The sequence below is a fragment of the Salvelinus sp. IW2-2015 genome, linkage group LG30, assembly GCF_002910315.2.
Source record: "Salvelinus sp. IW2-2015 linkage group LG30, ASM291031v2, whole genome shotgun sequence".
In the NCBI taxonomy this organism is placed as follows: Eukaryota; Metazoa; Chordata; class Actinopteri; order Salmoniformes; family Salmonidae; genus Salvelinus; species Salvelinus sp. IW2-2015.
This window is the reverse complement of record NC_036869.1, coordinates 5,274,895-5,300,034: the sequence shown is the minus strand read 5'-3', so window position 1 is coordinate 5,300,034 and position 25,140 is coordinate 5,274,895. Positions and strand designations below refer to the sequence as shown.

General features: G+C 41.5%; 1 protein-coding gene across 1 annotated transcript in view; it reads left to right on the top strand.

Moving 5' to 3' along the window:
* LOC111954791 (CUB and sushi domain-containing protein 3-like) overlaps positions 1-25,140 on the top strand; it is a 184,061-nt gene that overhangs the window by 7,689 nt on the left and 151,232 nt on the right. Inside the window, 2 exon segments of the mRNA XM_070436005.1 lie at positions 11,117-11,204; positions 13,071-13,195. Coding sequence (XP_070292106.1) covers positions 11,117-11,204; positions 13,071-13,195 — 213 coding nt within the window.

Sequence of the window (25,140 nt, the reverse complement as noted above, 5' to 3'; positions counted from 1 at the left end):
TGAACTATAATTAAGTAAGTCGATTACATGTCATTATTAAAAGAGTTCATCATCTGTGCCATTATTCATGTTGGGCACTGCTTGTACGGAAGAGGTACTTGTACGGAAGAGGTACTGTCCACTCTAACTGAATATGCGATAATACCAGCTTGAATGATTTTCTGTTATTCTCAGCTGTACACACTGTTTCTGACATGAGGTACTATTGGGGACCTTGGACTTTTTGAAGAATTTCAAGTGAAAATGTAACATCTAAGCAAGTAGTAACAGGAAACCACAGGTCTGCAGAAGCTTTGAAGCATACCGTACAGTAGCTGCCCATTGGTTAAAAACTGGTTGAAAAGTATAAATCTGTGTGATGACGTTGAATCAATGTGGAAAACTGATTGGAATATCAAAAAAAACGTAAGGGAATTTCTTATTTTTTTCACCCAACTTTTTACCTACATCCAATGACATGGTCACAGTCTAATTCACGTAGAAATGCAAATCAACTTTTTACCTACATCCAATGACATGGTCACAGTCTAATTCACGTAGAAATGCAAATCAACTTTTTACCTACATCCAATGACATGGTCACAGTCTAATTCACGTAGAAATGCAAAATCAAACTAGGCTTTGAACACTTTTTCCTTACAAGTTGGTCTGTTCATAATCGGAATTACACAACCTTTGATGTCTGAAACTCTAAGATTATGTTTTTAATGCAATCTTTCCCAGTATAAGGGACAGGTTGACGTGTATTGGGATGAGTCTTGTCCTTGAGGCAGAACTGAGCGATTCCGCATGGTGGGCCAGCAGCAAAGTCAAATGGGTATATTGTAAAAATGTGCTTTTTGGTCTTAATTTAATGTTAGTGTTAGGCATTAGGGTTAGCAGTGTGGTTATGGTTAAGGTTAGGGTTAGGTTTAATTACTTTTATGACTTTGTGGCTGTGCCAGCTAGTGACTACTCAGAGCTGCCTCCAGAACAAGATTCATGATGAAAAACGCTAGTCTGCGTGTAAGGGTGGGCAAACCTTTTCGATCTCAGCCATCTCTATGTCAATATTCTGAAGGACAACTGGCAGTTGTCAAAAACCGTTGCACCTCTCAGTCTGTCATTCAGTGAAACATGTATGGACATATCATAATGACTTTCACCCCAGACTTCATCTTTGGATCAAGATGTTAAGAATGACTTAGCTCTATATTTAAAAAAAAAAGATTCTCATATTTTTTTACGGACAAGCTGAATGAGTGAAGCCAATGTCAATGTGCTAGTGTAACTTTCTGTGTTAAATGTGTGAGGCTGTGAGGGTTGCCCTGAACTACGGAAGAGAGAGAGCGAGCACCTCCACAGCCTCACACAATGCTACATGCTTCTTATCCCACCTATTTTCCATATCCTAATATAATCCTTCATCATCCCATGTTATATCTGAAAGTGAATCGATGGGTACTTTTTAACAAAACAATTAAATATGTAATGATAGATGTTTGGTTTTTTGAACGCATACTGTTTTGGAAAACAGAAAAGAAAACATTTATCATGATGTTTTTACAAATGTTGAATGTGATCCTGTTATTATTATTATTATTATTATTACGCTTGTCATTCCTCACAGGGCTTCTGTTCAAATTAGCTGAAATAGTGATGAAAGCCAGCACAACACCTGAAAATCCCTATTTTGCTCAGGGGCAGTGTGTGTGTGTATGTGCATGTGCGCGCGAGTGTGTGTGTATGTACGTGTGTGTATGTGAGCGGACGTCTGCACTGTTATGTCCCAACGTGCCATTCTGCGGCGTAACAAATCGGCCATTCTGTTGCAAAAAAAAACCTTGACAGCCTCCTCTGCCCTGAAGATTCCTCTGAGTATTGTGGCTAAAGGCTGATCCATATCGGCTGTTCTACATTCTGGTCTGCTGTCCTGCAAAACCCCCCAATCATTTCAAGGTTGACAAATGAACAGAAGCCCTGTCGGCTACTTATATATCAATATCTTTCTCCTCCTCTTTTTATCGTTTCATTTTAGCGTGCCTATTTTCTTTCTGCACATTATTCTTTGTTGTTACCTGCTGCTGCTATGATTTGTGCTCTTCTCCATAAGCTTGGAGGATGGGTTTCTTGGTTTTCAATGCTGATCAGTTAATTTGGAACCTGTTTTACCTGATTTCATGTTTTTGTTTTCCCTTTTAACTAGTGAAACGGTCTGTAGACTTTAAATCTAGAGGAGTAAAATTATTCCCAGGAAAAGACAACAGCAACAAGTTTTCTATCTGTGAGTCTACCCTTTGTTACTCTGTTATGGTAAATCTGTGATTTCTGTTTTCCCGTGTGTGCTTGTGCGTGTTTGTTTGTCGATTGTGTTTCATGTTTTCAATAATTTGGTAATTGCTTTGTTTGGACTCGTAACCTGTTGAATGCACGATCAGTCCCCCAGCCCACCCATCATGCCTTGAATCAATAACCATTGGTCTTGTGCAGCATCAATAATGATAAGGCATATGTGCACTGTGCAATCCTGGAGGATGAAGGTTGCCTTGTCCGAGCCAGAACAGCTAATCCGGCAGGAGAGAGTACACCCCATGGACAGGACACTAGTCTATCGCAGGGCCTTAGGCCAAATCCATCTCCTTAATGCTGAGAGCCAAGAAGAGAGGCATCTGGCCTCATTTTTGGTATGACTCAAGAAGAGAGGCATCTGGCCCCATTTTTGGTATGACTCAAGCAGGGATCAAACCCACAACCTCCTAATCTCAGGATGTACATTAACCACAAGGCCACTGAGTTGATGTGCAATCTTGGAGTTACTCCACCATTCAAACTCCAAATTATTGGCTTCATGCCATCAAGAAGATATTCCAAAAACAATAACAGACATTCTGTTTGATGATTAGGTCACAATGGCTAACTAGCCAGGTGAAACCACTGTTACTAATTTTCATTTGCAGACCCTTAGGCTGAATTAATTAAGAAAGATGTGCAAAATGAATCAAGCAAGCTCAGATTATTTATAACTCTGTGTGAATCACACATATTGTTTGTGTATCAATTGTATTACGAGGGCATTGGCTGTATTACAAAGACGTTCTCTGTATTAAACTATAAGTACCCTCAGCAGTATCCTAGGTTTCAATGCAAGAATTTAGTAGTTTTGTCGTGACCATCTGTGTTACAGTATAATCCAACTGTATTTTAGCACGGTATATCACTATATTAATGTGCCATGACCTCACAATGAACCCAAAGCTCAGCTGTGGTACTACCAAGTCATACGTGTGTCAAAGACGACAGAGTTAATAAACAGAAATGCTTGAGTCAAGTTAGCTATATGTGTTTGTGTGGATAGGAAGATAAATGATAAATGAATGAATGTTAATAGTGTTCTGGTGACTAATGCACTCTTGAGCTCTGGCCGTCCTGTGCTACAATGCACGTGTGTGAGTCGATATCGCTTAAAGCCTGTTCCAAGGTGTAGCATATGCAATATTGATTTTAATTATCTGATATTAGGGATGCATTCCACTCCTCAAAGTGGGTAGTCGATGCAATTTCCCTTATTATCGAATCCGCGGGCCAACTCTGGGAGGGAAAAAACGAAAAACCTCTGACTTGGGAAGCATCTTAAATTGATGGAATCCTGATGAACAAAGTACAAACTATTGACGGCCACAGGGTTTTTAATTAAAGACCTAGATAACAACAAAAATCTAGTCGGTGTGTAACGTATATGCTGGGAGTCAGGAAGCAGGTGCAGAAGGTAAGTTTAATGATAAGAATAAGGCAGATAAACAAAACAGGAAAAGCGTACTGAATGTGAACAAAACCAATACTGCCTGATGACTGAGGCTACTGAGGGCTAAATAAAGAGAGCGTAATCAAGGTGATGATGAGGTCCAAGTGTGTGTAACAATTGGGAGCAGGTGTACGTAATGATGGTTGCCAGGACCGGTGGTTAGTAGACCGGTGACGTCGAACGCTGGAGCGGTGGAGCAGGAGTAGGTGTGACACAGTGACACTCGTGTTTTTGACCGATGTGTCTTGGGGAATGGTTATCTGTCATGATGAGCTAGGTATGCTCAAGGGCGATATTAGTAAAAATATGGAATGCTCTTAATTTGATGTTTTATGAGTGCATTAATGAATGTTTTATTCTATTCTTATGAAGCATTTTGTTTACCTGAAACCGTTTTGTTCAGTCTGTGTACTTGACACTGTCCATGCAATTAATGTTGTCCACATTTTTTAGCATACTGATTTGTCCATCTACACTGAACAAAGGCACTTCACGAATGGACAGATTTGTTTTTGTCTACTTGAAGAGCTTGCACCACTAATACTGTGCAAAGTCTCAAAAGACAACATGTTCAACTAACTCTATGTGTAATGCAGAGCGCCTTATAGGAGCAGTTTGGGTTAAGTGCCTTGCTCAAGGTAAAAACAATGTATTGTTGCACAACAACATATTTGCATTTTCATGATTTAATAAAGGGTCTGCAACGAAAATTATCGGTCGTATTTAATGMTAGGGCTATTGCGAAAAAGCTCCTGTCAAAACAGTGCTTTTGAGCAATGCAGGCTTTTCGACACCAATTTGGATTTTCACTCATATTCAGTGACAATTTTGTATGAAATAGAAGAAGAAAATAACCAGGATTCCCATAGTCCTCGCTGTCCTCTTCGGCATGTGTGCATGTCATCGCTGCATGTTTGTTTGCTGTTTTTGGGCCATATTGCATGTTATTAAATCCACATTAGAGCATGAGCAATCAGTTAAATGTATTCACAGAGACATGCTTTGCTGTATTAATGCATTTATACAAATATGACGAAACTGAAAAAGCCCCAAAGAACAAAACACTGTTCTTCGAATGCTACTTATCTTTCATTTACATCAATATTATACACAGAGAAAGTAAACAGAAACAATAAAGACTGTAGTGCATAAACATACCAATGTATGAACTGAATAAGTGTTCTTATACCCAGTTAGCAACACTAAAAGGGCCCATTTGGCCGAATGCCCCCCCCCCCCCCCCGGCAAAGTTGTAAGCCCTCCACTGCATACTACAGTATATACGGCTTCCTAGAAGTACTCTGGAATAACTTGAAAAGCAACTAAATTGTTAATCAAGGGCATGACAAGACTCATGGCTTCCTTCCACTTGACAGGAGAAGGACTCCTACTCACTCCAAATCCAATCATCAATAAACCAGGCAATGTGATGAGAACTGGACCCTAGGGAGTCTTTCTGCATGGTTTGTCCATGTTGTACACAGCTTTCTGATGTCTGTCTTTGTGTGAATGATAAATGAGTGACTGTACATTGAAACCTGTGACAGGACTGAGACTGGTGTAACAGGTGAGTTGGTTGGCTGTGTGTGTGTGTGTTTGACTGACTACTCACTGCCAGCCTGTCTAAGTATGGTACTGAGGTTCAAACCCCCTTGGGTTTCACACTTCGCTGGACTTCTCTGCTGGAATAAAAGGCAACTTCTCTAAACATAGCTGACAAATTGTTCTGGTGGTGAAGGGAGGGACTCGATGGAGTGTGCCGAAATTTCATGTGGCGAAGCCTGTCGTTTTAGAACTGCTTTCCAAAGTGACGGATGGTGAAAACAGGGAGCTGGCGTCCCAGCACTGAAGCTTATACAGAGATTGGTTGTGTCCAAAATGGCACCCTATTCCCTATATAGGACACTGCTATTGACCTAGGGCCCGCTCTGGTCAAAGGTAGTGCACTATATGGGGAATAGYGTGCCATTTGAGACGCACTGAGGGTAGAAGAGTCTTGAATGACCCTCTGTAATCAACTGAACAGAAAATCTGTCTTTCCTCTCTTTGTCTTGTGCCATGCCTCATCCATCATACATGAGACCCTAGAACTATTCTCCTGGCATTTTTAAATCATCMGTGTTTTCTTTAGGCAATGTTGTGATGCGCTCATACGACAAGAAACATAACATTGATAGACATAACATTAAGAAACACTGACAGCCATAGATAGAGGATCCTACTCTCCTTTACTCTACAAAATAAAATACAAAACTAAGGGGCAATCTGGGATTGTTACATCATTTGAACTTTAATGATTAATGATTAAACTTTAAATGAATGATTTTCCCAAAAAAGGGGGCGGGCTGTCCGCTTCGTTGTTTTTTTCAAATCCCAGAGTACTCATTTTATGTATGACTGATGGCTGTATAAAATATACATACAGAACATTGATAATGTATTGCTCATTTGGACAATAAAGCAACAGAATGCAACAATCAACAATCACAGCAATCCGCAGTCATCCCCAAAGGGGAACCATTTCTCACCATCATTATTTTTAAAGGCAGCTGTATTTAGACTTGGGAAAAAGACAATGTTATTCTATGTGTAGTGAGTGTTTTTGGGGTTTGTTTCTTGGTTGACACCACCCTTATCTGAGTTGCCAACAACCAGATGTATCCGGATTTCAGGGATACATCTAATTCAACTTAGCTTCCTTTTCCGCTGAAAAACGGATGTGGGGACTCCGCTCAGGCGTATTCTTTTACGCCTGCTATGTTAGTTTGACACTGCTGCTACTTCCAGGAGTATTTTGGGATTTCTCCAGCAGCTTACTGACCTAGAGGGAGGCAGCAGTGTAAACATATCCTCCTCTCAGCTGTCAAACGCATGACATGCTGCTGCTACCGCTTTGAAAGGAGAACATTTTAGGGCAAAGTAAAGTAGCTGCGGAAAAGCCAAAATAAGGCTGCATTTTGCTGTGTGTTTGTTGTGTGTGTGTGTGTGTGTGTGTGTGTGTGTGTGTGTGTGTGTGTGTGTGTGTGTGTGTGTGTGTGTGTGTGTGTGTGTGTGTGTGGTGTGTTGTGTGTGTGTGTGTGTGTGTGTGTGTGTGCGTGTGTGTGTTCACTGTTTATGTGTATTTGTGGAATCCATCTCCATTTCTACAGTACCAGTCAACAGTTTGGAAACACCTACTCTTTCAAGGGTTTTTCTTTGCTTTTACTGTTTTCTACATTGTAGAATAATAGTGAAGATATAAAAACTATGAAATAACACTTATGGAATCATGTAGTAACCAAGAAAGTGTTAAACAAATCCAAATATATTTTATATTTGAGATTCTTCAAAGTAGCCACCCTTTGCCTGATGACAGCTTTGCACACTGGAATGAGTCGGTGTGTCCAAACTTGACTGGTACTGTWTACAAAAAAAAAGCTTTTATTTTAGTGTCTATAGTTCCTAAAATGTCCTCGAATAATTATAGTCTTTCTATCTGTTTTGTTTGTTTTCCCCATTATCACATCAGCAGGTTTGCTTCATGCTGATTTGTTTTTATGTTGACCCATTTTAGATATCTAACATTTACTCAGAAGTCGGAAGCGACACGAATGGCCATCGTAAATATCTGAAGTGGGCACTGGGGCCTCTCTTAAAGCACTGTTAAAGTAAGAAACAGTGAACGACCCAGTCTGGTCTAACTCTACTCTATAAAGGATTATAGATTTTATATACGATTAGACACCAGTACAAAGTTTGCAGCTGTCATTTACAGAGAGTCATCAAAGGTAAAACAGTATTTACACTAATCATTAAGAATTAAATGCGTTCCTTCTGAACATTTATAGCTAATGCATATACATTAGGCCCTTGTCTCATGATTTAATGTCCTGGTTCATGAAGACATATATCCTCAAGAATTCCCGCAGTGTTTCTTAGTCGATTAGTCGTTCAGGCCTTTGCCATTCTCTGTGCATCACACTATGTAGCCTACACTATGCCAGATGGCTCCTGAGAGATATATCCAACGGTCAAACTAATCTCAACAAAGCAACAAAGAAGATAGGCCTACAGTACATACAACAGATCTAATTAACAGCCCTATCCACCAAACATACATACACCTTTTGAACTCACATATACATACAAGTATCCAATACGCCTACACACTAATGAAAAAATGCATAATGTCGTTTCTTAGCATATTCTCCTTCAGAAAGCCAGTAAAGCCACACCCACTCATTCAGCAGGGAGAAATATTGTTTTCCTGTGATGCATATTCTATCAAATACTTTGAATTGTTTTCATTCTTGTTCTGTGTGGCTCATTGCATATTCCTACATTTCACCAATCATTTTTTCTTATCTGCTGTCTGTTGTTTTGCTGGTCACAAGGAGATATACTCTATAAAATATAAACTTATTTTGTAGCCTGGGTTGTCTAGCGGTAATGTGTTAGCTTCCGGAACACATGTCTACAGTGTCGGTACATAGGTTTGAATATGGCCTACTGCTCTTTAAAACAATCTCTCTCTATCTTTCCCCACTATCAAGCTGGCCTACTTCCCTTTAACACAATCTCTCTCAATCTTTCCCCACTATCAATCTGGCCTACTTCCCTTTAACACAATCTCTCTCTATCTTTCCACACTATCAATCTGGCCTACTTCCCTTTAACATAATCTCTCTCTATCTTTCCCCACTATCAATCTGGCCTACTTCCCTTTAACACAATCTCTCTCTCTATCTTCCCCACTATCATCTGGCCTACTTCCCTTTAACACAATCCTCTCTATCTTTCCCCACTATCAATCTGGCCTACTTCCCTTTAACACAATCTCTCTCTATCTTTCCCCACTATCATCTGGCCCTACTTCCCTTTAACACAATCTCTCTCTATCTTTCCCCACTATCAACAGGCCTACTTCCCTTTAACACAATCTCTCTCTATCTTTCCCCACTATCATCTGGCCTACTTCCCTTTAACACAATCTCTCTCTATCTTTCCCCACTATCAATCTGGCCTACTTCCCTTTAACACAATCTCTCTCTGTCTTTCCCCACTATCAATCTGGCCTACTTCCCTTTAACACAACTCTCTCTCTCTTCTTTCCCCACTATCAATCTGGCCTACTTCCCTTTAACACAATCTCTCTCTTCTTTCCCCACTATCAATCTGGCCTACTTCCCTTTAACACAATCTCTCTCTCTCTTCTTCCCCACTATCAATCTGGCCTACTTCCCTTTAACACAATCTCTCTCTATCTTTCCCACTATCAGTCTGGCTACTTCCCTTTAACACAATCTCTCTCTATCTTTCCCCACTATCAGTCTGGCCTACTTCCCTTTAACACAATCTCTCTCTATCTTTCCCCACTATCAGTCTGGCCTACTATATATATATATATAACATGGTGTATAAGATCCTTTTCACAATTTCTCAAGATAAACTTGACTGTATTTCCAAAGACACATGTTCTAACTCCTCCCCCGCTGAGATGTTGAGAAAGTATTATTGTGTAAGACACTGAGCTCCAGTCAATTTCATTACAGTCCCTAAACGTTAAAGTGTCATGGATCTTCCTTCTATTAAATACTTGTGTGCTCCCTCCGCTCTGCCTGCTGTCCTATTGGTTCCTGTCTTCAACTTCAGCTCCTCAAACTAAACCCAACGGAAATTAAATAGGAATTAGGAATCTGGATATTGGGTACGTCCCAAATGAAACCATATTGTAGTGCACTCTTTTTGACCAGGACCCATAGGGTTCCGATCAAAAGTAAGAATAGAATACCATTTGTGATGCTAGCCATTGTGTGGTACACCCAGCCACTGATCATCAGTCATCTAATTCCCCATCCAGCCAGCCTAGCATTATGCATTATGCAAGCTAGCTATTTGCTATCTGACCCTATGTACTGGCATCCTCCATTAGGCAGCCGGTAAACAAGACCAAGAGATGGAGCTAGGACTGGTGGATTTGATAAACAGCACTCAGCTGAGTGTTGATGTGGTGCCACATGACACATCAATAGTAATGGACACCATCTGTGCAGTTGAAGATAGAGAGGACAGAATGGCTGGAAGAACAGCATAGAAGACTGGGTTCCTGTTAGGAAGTCTAAATGTGGCAAGACCTGAGTGTGCTTGTCTTTACGTGACAGAGCTATTTTGGAAACAAGGAATAGATGTAAATGGACATAGTTTTCGATTGACAGAGATAGCACTGTGTTGGAAGTACAAATGTCTCTTCGAAAGAGGTMCCTAGCTAGCCACACAAAACACTAATTCGTTTTGACTGTGGTTTATATATTTACCTGAATTTCAAAAGTATTACAAAATACTTCCTACCCCTCCGGACTAAAGTCTGGTCCCTGACAAGCATTTAAATCTGTTATTTTCTCCTGAAAAGACAGGTCTTTGAGACAGTGAACAATGGGCTGCTGCAGCTGGCTTTTGACAGTCATAACCACCTCTAAAACATTGAGATGCATGGTCAGATGTGGTCCACAATATTGGTCTGTAATTAGCTTGGTGTAGACACTAGCCCTCCTCTGCCCTCCCCTTCCTTCCCCTCCTCCCTCCAGTCAGACCATGGTTTGTGGATAATATTAATGGCCATGGTGTGAGTGAGGCGCAGTCACAGGGAAAATGAAAACTGACATGCCAATCTCTGCCTCAGATGGAAAGTGATCCAAATGAATCACAATCATGTATTTTCGAACGTTTGAAAAGGTTGTGAGAATGTCGATAGATTGCCCAGAACTAGGCGCAAACTGACGATGCTCAGAGTAAGAGGTTACTGCTTAGACCACTGCACAATGCTCTAGCAAGCCGTGAGAATAGTTGATGATAAAGGATGTTAATGGTGCGTAGTTTTTTATTATTTCATTTTAAGCCTTCCCCAAACTGAACCACTCAGAATTAATGCCTAAACTGTTAATATTTGTGTTGTTTCTGTTTTAACCCAGTTACCATGCAGAATAAATGCATCAAAAATAGACATTCATCCATAATATGTCGAATTCCGAAGGGAAATTATGAGATCTTGTTGCTCCTCCACCATCTTGCTGTGCACCTAACACCCCGTACATGATGCGTGTTGGTGTGGTAGCTGTCCCATCTCCTCCCRCATCTTGCTGTGCACCTAACACCCTGTACATGATGCGTGTTGGTGTGGTAGCTGTCCCATCTCCTCCCCCATCTTGCTGTGCACCTAACACCCTGTACATGCTGAGTGTTGGTGTGGTGGCTATTGTGTAAGAACAGAGGCACAGGGCCAGCATGAGAGCCTTGTCCTCTTTCTCTGGCCCTCTCCTGTATATATCATAATGCTCTGCTCTTATCTCCCCTGTCCAGTGAATGAGGGGGGCATCAAGCAGGCATCCAACTCCTGTCCTGACCCGGGGGAACCAGAGAACGGCAAGAGGGTGGGCTCCGACTTTAGGTAGGTCATTTTGGGGCGAAGAATGGACCCTTACTAACATAGCACCCACTGGGCCCGGAGAGACAGGACACTGGATTTGCAAAGCCTGTGGCAAGGCACCTCTAGGGTTGCAAAATTCCTGGAACTTTCCCAAAATTCCCAGGTTTCCCAGAAATCCTGGGTGGAAAATTCCTGGAATCAGAAGGGAATAAGCAGCAAATTTCCTCCACTCGGGATTGCTTTAAAACCAGGGAATTTTGGGAAGGTTACAGGAATTTTGCAACCCTAGGCACCTCTCATGTGGCTTGCACGTTGCAATGTGTTGGAGAACATACTGATCATAGTTTTTTCCCCACCACAACTATAAAGAACAATACAAAAAGAAACAATACTATATTATTTATTAGTTATTTATATGCCCAGTATAGACAAAGCAGATGAAGTTAAAACAAACAGCCTACAGCTGTTAACATGAATATTCTCCGAGGGCCATATCGCCTGTCAATGAAAGTGGAAGGACACTGGACATTGATTGTAGAAGGAAGGTACTCTGGTGTCATTATGAGTGCAGTGTCATGAGCGTGACACACACCAGTAATACAGCTCAACCTGAATATGACACTAGCCTCTAGTATCGCTCCACCTGAATAGGAACCACTTCTCCTCTCATCTTTAAGTGTTCATTCAATGTCACACACACCACTTCACTGTGGAATATTGACAGCAGCAGCTCAATGTGTGCAAAACCTAGGTCAATATTGAGCTCAGGGCCTGTAATCATAAGGTGTCTTAGGGTAGGATTACTGATCTAGGATCAGTTTAGCCTTTTAGATTATAATGAATGGACACAATCATAGATTTTTTTTTTTTTACCTTTATTTAACTAGGCAAACCAGTAAAGAACAAATTCTTATTTACAATGACAGCCTACCCCTGCCAAACCCTAGCCTGGACGATGCTGGGCAAATGCGCCGCCCAATGGGACTCCCAATAAAAGCCGGTTGTGATACAGCCTGGAATCAAACCAGTGTCTGTAGTGACACCTCTAGCACTGAGATGCAGTGCCTTAGACTGCTGTCCTACTCCTACTCTGAGACTCTTTATAAATACGGGCCCTGATGATTTCAACTGTGATGATGGCAGTGGAGATGGTATTCTATTTGAAGAGAGCTAAGAGATGCCAACGAGAAAACAATGACTTTATACCTTTTATGTTATGGCTTATTTCTCTGTAACGTGTAGTGGGAAACATGCCCATTTCAGAATATCATACAATTTCTTGAGTGTGAGTTGCAATTTTCCCCTTTGGATCGTGTTTGTGTTCATCTGAACAGGGTGAATAGTTTCTGGAACCATTTCCTCTGAATGATATCAGATTATCTCAACCGAGCCCAGAGTTTGAGCTTCAAACAAATCGAAGGCCTTTCAAACCAGGCTTTTTTTTTACTGTGTAGGAAAATCAAAGATGAGATTACTTGCAGATGTATTTTGAGGTATAAGATGTTTGTAGTTCAATAACACACATTAGCGGTACATCAATACTTTCAGTTCATTTACAGTATTTGGCTTTGTTGTGTTAAAAAGCCCTATATTCCAATATCACATGGTCCTAGTGGGAATCTCTTTTTAATTACTGTTTAATGTGCACAGATAGGCCTATACTTCATGTGTTTCTACAGTATGTAATGTAGTAACACTCATGTGTGTGTGTGTGTGTGTGTGTGTGCGTGCGTGCGTGCGTGCGTGCGTGCGTGCGTGCGTGCGTGCGTGCGTGCGTGCGTGCGTGCGTGCGTGCCTGTGTGTGTGTGTGTGCGTGCATGTGTGCATGTGTGAATGTGCCTGTATATGTGTGTCTGCCTGTCTGTGTTCCCTCTCTCCCAACAACAGTATCGGAGCCACCGTCCAGTTCCTCTGTAATGAGGACCACGTGCTCCAAGGCTCCAAGACCATCACCTGTCAGAGGGTGGCCGAGGTGTTCGCTGCCTGGAGTGACCACCGCCCCGTCTGCAAAGGTCAGTTAGCACCCCTGGCAACTGCCTGCATGCTCCTGGGCCCCAAATGGCACCATATTCCTTATTTAGTGCACTACTTTTGACAAGGGCCCATAGGGGGCTGGTCAAAAATAGCAAACTATATGGGGAATAGGCCACTATTTAGGACGCGGTGCATGGCTCCTGGGTCCCAAAATTAATTGAGAATATAGATATGGAGCCCTCATGGAAATGTCAGAGTAGAGCGTCTGCTAAATGACTTAAATGTAAATGTAAATGTACTTTGTCATTTTCAACTGAGCGACATTTTGGAGGCTTGGTTTTGCTGGGAGATTGATTTGAAATATAATTTGGGATTCTGTGTAATGTTCATGATGTTCAACAGCGGATCAGAGACATGCTGAGGTTTGATTAGTCAGTGTTACCACAAGGGAGGGTRGGTGTGACAAGCAGACAGGTTGTTAGAGGTAGCTGGGCCACCTGTGGGCCTGGTCCATTTTTGTGACACACACACACATTCATCAACCAATCGTGGTCCATTTTGATGGTGACACACACATTGACCAACCAATCCTATCCCAGGCCACTGTGAGGCCTCCAGAGTGGTTAGGACGACCCACTTTGCAGATCATTAAACGTAGCATAGTACAAAGTAAAATGATWCTGTGTCTGTAACATTTAAAGCATCTTGCCTATCACGCCCTACATTCATCCATCAGAGCCATCCTCAGGTTGTGCTATCCAGCCGGGCAAACAATGAAATTAAGAAAAAGTTCTAGTATTTCAGGCAGAGTTTAATTATAAGTAATTAGGTACTGAAATTAGTTGACGCGACAATGGACATCAACTTCAAGGCATAATTATTGTCTTGCTGGATCATATTGGGAGACAAGTCTTCCATCCCCCTCTCCGCTCTCTCTCTCGCTCTCTCTCTCTTTCACTCCCTTTCCCAGCTCTCACTCCCTTCCTGTCTCTCCCGTCATTAATTAAGCATTCACCTGTTGTTTGTTTATCCTAAAATGTGTAGACATTATTATCTAATCAATTAAACACAGCTGATATCAATTAAGCCGAATCCTGTCACTTGTGTGACTGTGATGCCACCCTGGGAACTGACCGGCCTGATCAATGCCCCCAGGATACCCATGTCTCTGGGGTGTATCTAATAACACCCTTGCATCGGCAAGTCTCTTAGCAGGAGACTCCCTTCAGAGTAATGTTTAGTTCGTTTATTAGGATTCCCGTTAGCTGTTGATCATGCAGTAGCTACTCAGAGAAAAGACAACACAAAGACAATATTATACTACATATAATTAGTCAAGACACCAAGAGACAACCAAAATACTTCCTATACACTATTCATATATACCGATCAGTTAGATATTTAGATCAGGGATGGGCAACTCCAGTCTTCAGGGGGTCGAAGTAGTGTCACACTTTTTCCCCATACCTAGCAAACACAGGGGATTAAACAAATTGTATTTTAAACTAAACATCATTATTTGTTGATTACATTCTAGCAGACACTCTTATCCAGAGCAACTATGGTTAAGTGCCTCATAGAAGGTCACATCAACAGATTTTTCCCCTAGTTGGCTCAGGGATTCGAAACAGCGACCTTTCGGTTACTAACCCAATGCTCTTAACCACTAGGCTTCCTGGAGTCAGGTTAGCTGGGGCTGGGGCAAACGAGTAACACCAATCAGTGCCCCGAGGACCGGCGTTGCGCATCTCTGATTTAAGATGTGACACAGGATGTTWATTGATCTGTTTCTTTAAAATAAAGAAAGCTAAGCTTGCAGGAGTAATAACTGGTAGKAAATCTGTTCGTGCTGTCACGCAAACTTTTCTGGCTGTAGTTCATGTTGTTTACACTCTTTTGGGGGGATTTATGTCATTTTATTTTTATGWTTTTTTTTATTTTACCTTTATTTAATTAGGCAAGTCAGTTAGGAACAAATTCTTATTTTCAATGACGGCCTAGGAACAGTGGGTTAACTGCCTTGTTCAGGGGCAGAACAACAGATTTGTACCTTGTCAGCTCGGGGATTTGAACTTGCAACCTTTCGGTTACTTGCCTCAACTAGGCAAGTTTACCTAGGCAATCGAGTTAAGAACAAATTCTTATTTACAATGATGGCAGATCTGTATAGAAGCAGCTTTTACTTTATGGTTAATAACAGCTGATGGCGTAGAGGGTTGATTACGGTACTGTTTATGTGGTAGTTTTACACCAAACTAAATGTGCACCAGTTTGGGAAACGCTGTCACCCTGATTAAGGCTCTATGCTAAAACACCGTAGGTGTTTTTCAATACGCTATATGCTTTTTATATGTAAGGCATTTTTAATGGACATAGAGCATGTAAAAACACCTACACGTTTACACTTTAAAATCCACCTGAGTGCCTGGACCTTGGATTCTTTAAAGCATTGAACACTTATTTTGTTGGATTGTATGTATCTTGTTTTTCTTATTTAGCAGTCTAAACGGTTTTATACTGGACTCTGCTGTTGTGTTCCCTAAGAGGGGGGTTCCTACAGTATGTCAAGAGTCAAAATCCATCTAAATGAATTATCCAAGTTAACTCTGAAAGTCTCTCAACATAAAATGAAGATTTGTAGGTATGATGATACTTCGTGGTCACAGTATCAGGGGTACAGTAGTGCTCTTTCTTGATTCAATTTGAGATAATTATTATTCAGTGAGAGAAGGTTGTTCGATAGAGAGGATGTGCTAAAACTTTGTAATCTCAGAACAATTTTCAGTTTGAACATTCAATATGGCTGTCTTTCTTATTTTCAGGAGTTGTCTGATGGATACTGCAAACCTCCCATCAAACCAACACTTAACAGTTCACTACTGTATATAAAAACAAGTTACAGGCACTCTTGATCTTGTTTCTTGTCAATTGTCAACTCTGCAATGTCCTTGTGTCCCACAAATGACTTATCCGCCACCATATCTCAATGCATTACAGTATGTCAGTGAACACTAGTGCCATATGGCCACATGACAACCAGACAGCTGGTTAGGCCGATATGCCCACACATTCTTCTCACTTCTTTCAGTACTTTAGTCTGATTGGCAGTGTCTTTGAAGCATGGAAGAGGGTTGATATGACTAAATACATCCAGGAAGTGTATGATATCATGACGTATAACCCGGCTGTATCCACTGCCAGTTGGACTGTATTAGGAGGACAAAAAATATTCCCTATTTAGTGCACAACTTTTGACCAGGGCCCTTAGTGGTCTTATTAAAAGARATTCACTATATAGAGAATAGGGTAGAGAATAGGGTCGTTTTTCAGTCGTACTTGGACTCTGTCGATTAACAGGGACAATCCAATAAATAGACGTCAAAAGACAAAACATACTTTTATTGTATTGTGTATGGAAATTATGAAGTGCACAGTGGTCTAATGCACTGCATCTCAGTGCTAGAGGTGTCGCTACAGACCGATAGGGTGGTGCACAATTGTCCCAGAGTTGTCCGGGTTAGGGTTTGGCCGGGGTAGTGTAAATAATAATTTSTTCTTAACTGACTTGCCTAGTTAAATAATGGTTAAATAAGTAAACAAAAAAGAGTCAGGACATCCTGTTTTTGTTTCTTTAAAACTAGCAAAGCAACATTTGAATGTGTACATGTACAATATATACCACAGGAGYTTGGTGGCACCTTAATTGTGGAAAACGGGCTCGTGGTAATGACTGGAGCGGAATTTGTGGAATGGAATCAAATACATCAAACACATGGTTTCCAGGTGTTTGATACCATTCCATTTTCCCATTCCGGCCATTATTATGAGCCATTCTCCCCTCAGCAGCCTCCACTGATGTATACAGTACCATTCAAAAGTTTGGACACACCTACTCATTCAAGAATTTTTCTTTATTTTACTATTTTCTACATTGTAGAATAATAGTGAAGACATRAAATCTGTGAAATAACACATATAGAATCATGTAGTAACCAAAACAGTGTTAAACAAATATATTTTATATTTGAGATTCTTCAAAGTAGCCACCCCTTGCCTTGATGACAGCTTTGCACACTCTTGGCATTCTCTCAACCAGCTTCACCTGGAATGCTTTTCCAACAGTCTTAAAGGAGTTCCCACATATGGTGAGCACTTGTTGGCTGCTTTTCCTTCAGTCTGCTGTCCTACTCATCCCAAACCATCTCAATTGGGTTGAGGTCAGGTGATTGTGGAGGCCAGGTCATCTGATGCAGCACTCCATCACTCTCTTTCTTGGTCAAATAGCCCRTACACAGCCTGGAGGTGTGTTTTGGGTCATTGTCCTGTTGAAAAACAAATGATAGTACCACTAAGCGCAAACCAGATGGGATGGAATATCGCTGCAGAATGCTTTGGTAGCCATGCTGGTTAAGTGTGACTTGAATTCTAAATAAATCACAGACAGTGTCACCAGCAAAGCACCCCCACACCATCACACCTCTTCCTCCATGCTTCACGGTGGAAACCACACATACGGAGATCATCCGTTCACCTACTCTGCGTCTCACAAAGACACAGCTGTTGGAACCAAAAATCTCAAATTTGGACGCATCAGACCAAAGGACATTTTCCACKGGTCTAATGTCCATTGCTCATGTTTCTTGGCCCGAGTAAGTCTCTTCTTATTATTGTTGTCCTTTAGTAGTGGTTTCTTTGCAGCAATTCGACCATGAAGGCCTGATTCACGCAGTCTCCTCMGAACAGTTGATGTTGAGATGTCTGTTACTTGAACTCTGAGAAGCATTTATTTGGGGATTCATTTCTGAGGTACAGTTAACTCTAATGAACTTATCCTCTGCAGCAGAGGTAACTCTGGGTCTTCCTATCCTGTGGCGGTCCTCATGAGAGCCAGTTTCATCATAGCGCTTGATGATTTTTGCGACTGCACTTGAAGAAACTTTAAAAGTTCTTGACATTTTCCGGATTGACTAACCTTCATGTCGTAAAGTAATGATGGACTGTCGTTTCTCTTTGCTTATTTTTATTTAACCAGGTAAGTTGACTGAGAACACATTCTCACTTACAGCAACAACCTGGGGAATAGTTACAGGGGAGAGATGAATAAACCAATCGTAAGCTGGGGATGATTAGGTGACCGTATTATTGCCAGATTGGGAATTTAGCCAGGACACCAGGGTTAACACCCTTACTCTTACAATAAGTGCCATGGGATCTTTTGTGACCACAGAGAGTCAGTACACCCATTTAACATCCCAGCAGAAAGACAGCACCCTACACAGGGCAATGTCCCCAATCACTGCCCTGAGGCATTGGGATATATTTTTAGACCAGAGGAAAGTGTGCCTCATACTAGCCCTCCAACACCACTTCCAGCAGCATCTGGTCTCCCATCCAGGGACTGACCAGGACCGACCTAGCTTAGCTTCAGAAGCAAGCCAGCAGTGGGATGGATGCAGGGTGGTATGCTGCTGGCGTGCAGGGTGGTATGCTGCTATTTGAGCTGTTCTTGCCATAATATGGACTTGGTCTTTTACCAAGTAGGGCTATCTTCTGTATACCACCCCTACCTCGTCACAACACAACTTATTGGCTCGAACGCATTAAGAAGGAAAGAAATTCCACAAATTAACTTTTATCAAGGCACACCTGTTAATTGAAATGCACCTCATGAAGCTGGTTGAGAGAATGCCAAGAGTGTGCAAAGTTGTCATGAAGACAAAGTGTGGCTACTTTGAAGAATCTCAAATATAAAGTATATTTTGAGTWGTTTAACACTTTTCTGGTTACTACATGATTCCATATGTGTTATTTCATTGTTTTGATGTCTTCACTATTATTCTACCACGTAGGAAATAGTAAAAATAAAGAAAAACCTTGAATGAGTAGGTGTGTCCAAACATTTGACTGGTACTGTACATATATACATAATGGTAATAACACTGCTGCCATAACTGTCCTGTGTATAGTTAGGGAGACTGCTGCTTCTGCCACTAGCTGTAAATGATGWATGATGAGTTTTTCTGCGGACAGTATTACAAATTACACCTTGAAATGGGCAGGCAATGTTCCGCGGCCACTTTCCGTGTGTGTATGTGCGTGTGTTGCGTGAACATGCGCGCTTGCACCGGCTTACCTCCTTGTGTGTGTGCGCGTGTGCCTCTCCCTGTTCGTGTTTGTCAGTGTGTGAGACCAGTGTACTCCTGTTTGGAAGGGAAAAAGGCAAAGTACCTTGGGTCAGGGTTAATGATGTCATTGATCATTCTCAGTGGCCATTGTTTTTTAGGTTACTTTGTACCTCCTGTTCCTCCGAGTCGCCAATCAGACCAGCTAATCTTTATTCTCTCTGCTGAATTGGCTCGTTTTCCCCCAGCGGAAGGTCAGCCTGAATGTTGGCGGACATAAAACACCAACAATAGGATAGAAAACAAGCTAAACAAGTAAAACATGTGCAGGGTGTTTTATCAACAGCAAACGACTAATTATCTTGATGTCTTCAAGTGTAGGCTTATCTCCCTGGCTTGGCATCCCTGACTGGGAGAGCTGGGTTTGTGAAAGTTCCCCATTAAAATACTGTAGACAATAACAAAAAGAGGAGGGTCCGCAATCTGGATCTCTGAACTGTTAATTTGCCTAACAAAAAAAKCAGGAAAAAACAAGGGACTTAAGGACAACCAAAGTCAGATTTTAGAGACTTTATTTTGCCTCTCCCAGCACACATGATGCCATTATCCCTCAGTGTTAGATGAACCAGAGAGTATAGCCCTGTCTTGTCCCTCTTGTGAAATCATGTTCCTTGTTTGTGAAGGTGGGGGTTAGAAAGGTTTGTTTGCTCACCATCGTGTCCCTTAATTGTATAGATCATTTCTATCTGGCTGCTCGGCGTGCTTGCTATAAGTTACGCCATGCACCCAGCAGGGAGAGCCAAGGCTCTTCATTTAGTAAGCAGTAATTGAGCTGTCAGTCCATGGAACACAGGCATGCCTAGATCTACGTCCCCTAAATAGAATACAGATTCTGTTTCACTGAGGCCTAGCTGACACTGTCCGCCCCCAAAACTCAATGGTTACAAATCCCATTTCTATGTCCATACGTTGTTGTCACGGTGTACATGTGGAGACGGACACCCTGAAGCACACTGAAGGATGGAGGGACTAGCTAGTGAGACTGACTTTGAGGACTTTTTAATACCACTCTTAGGCCATCACTTTAGTGATACTGCTTATGTTGTGTTGACTACAGTGACAGTGACAGAGATAGAGAGGTCAAAAAGAGAAATAAATTGAGAGAGAGAAAGAGAGAAAGTGACAAACAGACTGAGATAGTGAACGAGAGAGAGAAAGAGAGATGGAAAGGGAGACAAATAGAGAGTCAAAGATGGAGACAAAAGACACAGGGAGTGAGGGAGGTAAAGGGCTCATGCCTTTATTACTTGGCCACTACTGTGGTACAGTGAGACAGGAGTGGGTGTGAGGTGTTAGTGTGTAATCGGGTGTGTAAGCACCATGTTACCAGACACTGTGTGAGGTCTGTGTCTCTGTCTCCGGGGCCCTGCAGGCTATCAGGCCAGCTGCCTTCACACTGGGTGAGATCTCTGTCTACTATCAGGCCACCTGCCTTACACTGGGTGAGATCTCTTCACTATCAGGCCAATGCCCTTACCACTGGGTGAGATCTCTGTCTACTATCAGGCCGCTTGCCTTTACCACTGGGTGAGATCTCTGTCTACTATCAGGCCAGCTGCCTTCACACACTGGGTGAGATCTCTGTCTACTATCAGGCCAACTGCCTTTCCACTGGGTGAGATCTCTGTCTACTATCAGGCCAGCTGCCTTCACCACTGGGTGAGATCTCTGTCTACTATCAGGCAACTGCCTTTACCACTGGTGAGATCTCTGTCTACTTCAGGCCAGCGCCTTCACCAACTGGGGGAATCCTGTCTACTACAGGCCACTGCCTTTACCACTGGGTGAGATCTCTGTCTATATCAGACCAGCTGCCTTCACCACTGGGTGAGATCTCTGTCTACTATCAGGCCAGCTGCTCACCACTGGGTGAGATCTCTGTCACTATCAGCCAGCTGCTCCGACTGGAGATCTCTGTCTACTATCAGCAGCGCCTTCACCCCTGGGTGAGAATCTCTGTCTACTATCAGCACTGCTTCACCATGGTAGTCTTCACATCAGACCAGCTGCCTTCACCCACTGGTGTGAGATCTCTGTCTACTATCAGACCAGCTGCCTTCACCACTTGGTGAGATCTCTGTCTACTATCAGGCCACTGCCTTTACCACTGGGTGAGATCTCTGTCTACTATCAGGCCAGCTGCCTTTACCACTGGGTTCCAGGAGCACTGAGGCAAAGACTCCCCGTGGTGGAGACATCACGGACACATCAACAGACACATGCTTAAACAGAGACACACCAAAATCATACACACACAGATTCACCTCTCTCTGTCTCTCTCTCTCTCTCACACACACACACACACACAACACACACACACACACACACACACACACACACACACACACACACACACACACACACCACACACACACACACACACACACACACCACACACACACACAACACACACACACACACACACACACACACACACACACACACAAAAACAATAAACAAACAAAGAAACATGCAGACATACTTACAAAGTAAATTTAAATAAATGAATTAGGCCTAATTTATTGATTTCACATGACTGGGAACATGGTTGGGGAGTAACGGATTACATGTATTCTGTTACATGTAAGGGATTACAAAAAAACAGTAACTGGAATCTGTTACGTTACCAGGAAAAATACTTTTTTGACACTTCTCTGTTTTCTCAATGACATTTAAATCAGCATTGAAAATTATAGCAATTTTAAGTTTGTTTCACCTAAGCGAGTCTGACCAAAGTCAGAGACCACTATGATGACACACCAAATGTGTTTGATCAAGAGCAAGAATAGGCTTTGTAGGCTACAGTCCAAGCTATGTCTTCCAATGGTGTGACTCCTTTCGGCATCCGAAGATTATCCAACATGAATAAACGCTTGGAGGTAAGGATGACAGCAGTGGTGTAGTCTAACAGCGATACAGATATGAATTGATGTGAATCACACTGCCGCGCTCTCATTTAGCTATTTGCGCCTTACGGATTGTGGTTGTTATGGATGGCTGTTCTCAAATCCAAATGGACACATGCTCAAAATCGCACACTTTGATATAATTAAAGGGGCAATCTGTAGTTCCTAGATCCATTTTGGACGTATAATTATATATACAGTATATATACACTACCGTTCAAAAGTTTGGGGACAATTAGAAATGTCCTTGTTTTTGAAAGAAAATTAAAAAGAATTGTCCACTAAAATAACATCAAATTGATCAGAAACACAGTGTAGACTTTGTTAACGTTGTAAATGACTATTGTAGCTGGAAACGTCTGATTTTTTAATGGAATATCTACATAGGCGCACAGAGGCCCATTATCAGCAACCATCACTCCTGTGTTCCAATGGCACAGTGTGTAGCTAATCCAAGTTTATAATTTTAAAAGTCTAATTGATCATTAGAAAACCCTTTTGCAATTATTGTTAGCGCAGCTGGAAACTGTTGTGCTAATTAAAGAAGCAATAAAACTGGCCTTTAGACTAGTTGAGTATCTGGAGCGTCAGCATTTGTGGGTTTCGATTACAGGCTCAAAATGGCCTGAAACAAATAACTTTCTTCTGAAACTCGTCAGTCTATTCTTGTTTCTGAGAAATGAAGGATTTTCCATGCGAGAAATTGCCAAGAAACTGAAGATCTCGTTCAACGCTGTGTACTACTCCTTCACAGAACAGCGTAAACTGTCTTTAACCAGAATAGAAAGAGTAGTGGGAGGCCCTGGTGCACAACTGAGCAAGAGGACAAGTACATTAGAATCTCTAGTTTGTGAAACAGACGCCTCACAAGTCCTCAACTGGCAGCTTCATTAAAATAGTACCCGCAAAACACCAGTCTCAACATCAACAGTGAAGCGGCGACTCCGGGATGCTGGCCTTCTAGGCAGAGTTGCAAATTAAAAGCCATATCTTCAGACTGGCCAATAAAAAGAAAAGATTAAGATGGGCAAATAACATTTATTTTATCACTTCTTTAATCAGCTCCGATACTGTTGTTGGGAGAGAGGGAACAGAGACAAGCAAACACACATATACAGGCACATGCACGTATACACACACACAACACACACACACACACACACACAACACACACACACACACACACACACATTACATACTGTAGAAACACATGAAGTATAGGCCTATCTGTGCACATTAAAACAGTAATTAAAAACAGATTCCCACTAGGACCATGTGATATTGGAATATAGGGATATTTAACACAAACAAAGCCAAATACTGTAAATGAATCTGAAGTATTGATGTACGCTAATGTGTGTTATTGAACTACAAACATCTATACCTCAAAATACATCTGCAAGTAATCTCATCTTTGATTTTCCTACAAACAGTAAAAAAAAAGCCTTGTTTGAAAGGCCTTCGATTTGTTTTGAAGCTCAAACTCGGGGCTCGGTTGAGATATCTGATATCATTCAGAGGAAATGGTTCCAAAACTATTCACCCTGTTTCAGATGACCACAAACACGATCCAAAGGGGAAAATTGCAACTCACACTCAAGAAATTGTATGATATTCTGAAATGGGCATGTTTCCCACTACACGTTACAGAGAAATAAGCCATAACATAAAAGGTATAAAAGTCATTGTTTTCTCGTTGGCATCTCTTAGCTCTCTTCAAATAGAATACCATCCCACTGCCATCATCACAGTTGAAATCATCAGGGCCCGTATTTATAAAGAGTCTCAGAGTAGGAGTGCTGATCATGGGCTCCCGTGTGGCACAGCAATCTAAGGCACTGCATCTCAGTGCTAGAGGTGTCACTTACAAGGCCCTGGTTTGATTCCAGGCTGTATCAGGCTTTCTTTAATCAGCACAACAGTTTTCATCTGTGCTAACATAATTGCAAAAGGGTTTTCTAATGATAAATTAGCCTTTTAAAATGTTAACTTGGATTAGCTAACACAACGTACCATTGGAACACAGGAGTGATGTTTGCTGATAATGGGCCTCTGTACGCCTGAAAAATCAACTGTTTCCAGCTACAATAGTCATTTACAACATTAGCAATGTCTACACTGTATTTCTGATCAATTTGACGTTATTTTAATGGACAAAAAAATGTGCTTATCTTCCAAAACAAGGACATTTCTAAGTGACCCCAAATTCTTGAACGGTATTTATGTGTATATATAATCATTGATTATTGAAAGATATGAAGCTTAGTTCAACTGTTACACTCCATGAGAACCCAAAATATAAGCTTGTTTTTCTCCAATGTTTGTTAACATTGTAAATGTAAACACACACTGTATAGACTCATAACATGGTTAAAACAATATTTTGATATCAATGTAACTATCCATACTATGTGTAACGATTTCCTCCTCCTCTTTCATCTGAAGAGGAGGAGCAGGGATTTGACCAAAACGCAGGCGTTGTGAAATGACATGATATTTATTCAAACAAGACGAAAAACGAACTATACTTGATAATAACAAAATAACAAAACGATGTAGACAGACCTGGACGTAAGAACTTACAATACAACGAAGAACGCACGAACAGGAAAAATGACTACACAAACGAACGAACGAACAAAACGAACAAACAAACAAACAAACAAACAAACAACAAACAAACAAACAAACAAACAAACAAACAAAACAAACAAAACAAACAACAAACAACAAACAACAAACAAACCGAAACAGTCCCGTGTGGCGCCAACATACACAGACACAGGAGACAACCACCCACAACAAACAATGTGAAACCACCTACCTTAATATGGCTCTCAATCAGAGGAAACGTAAACCACCTGCCTCTAATTGAGAACCATATCAGGTCACCCA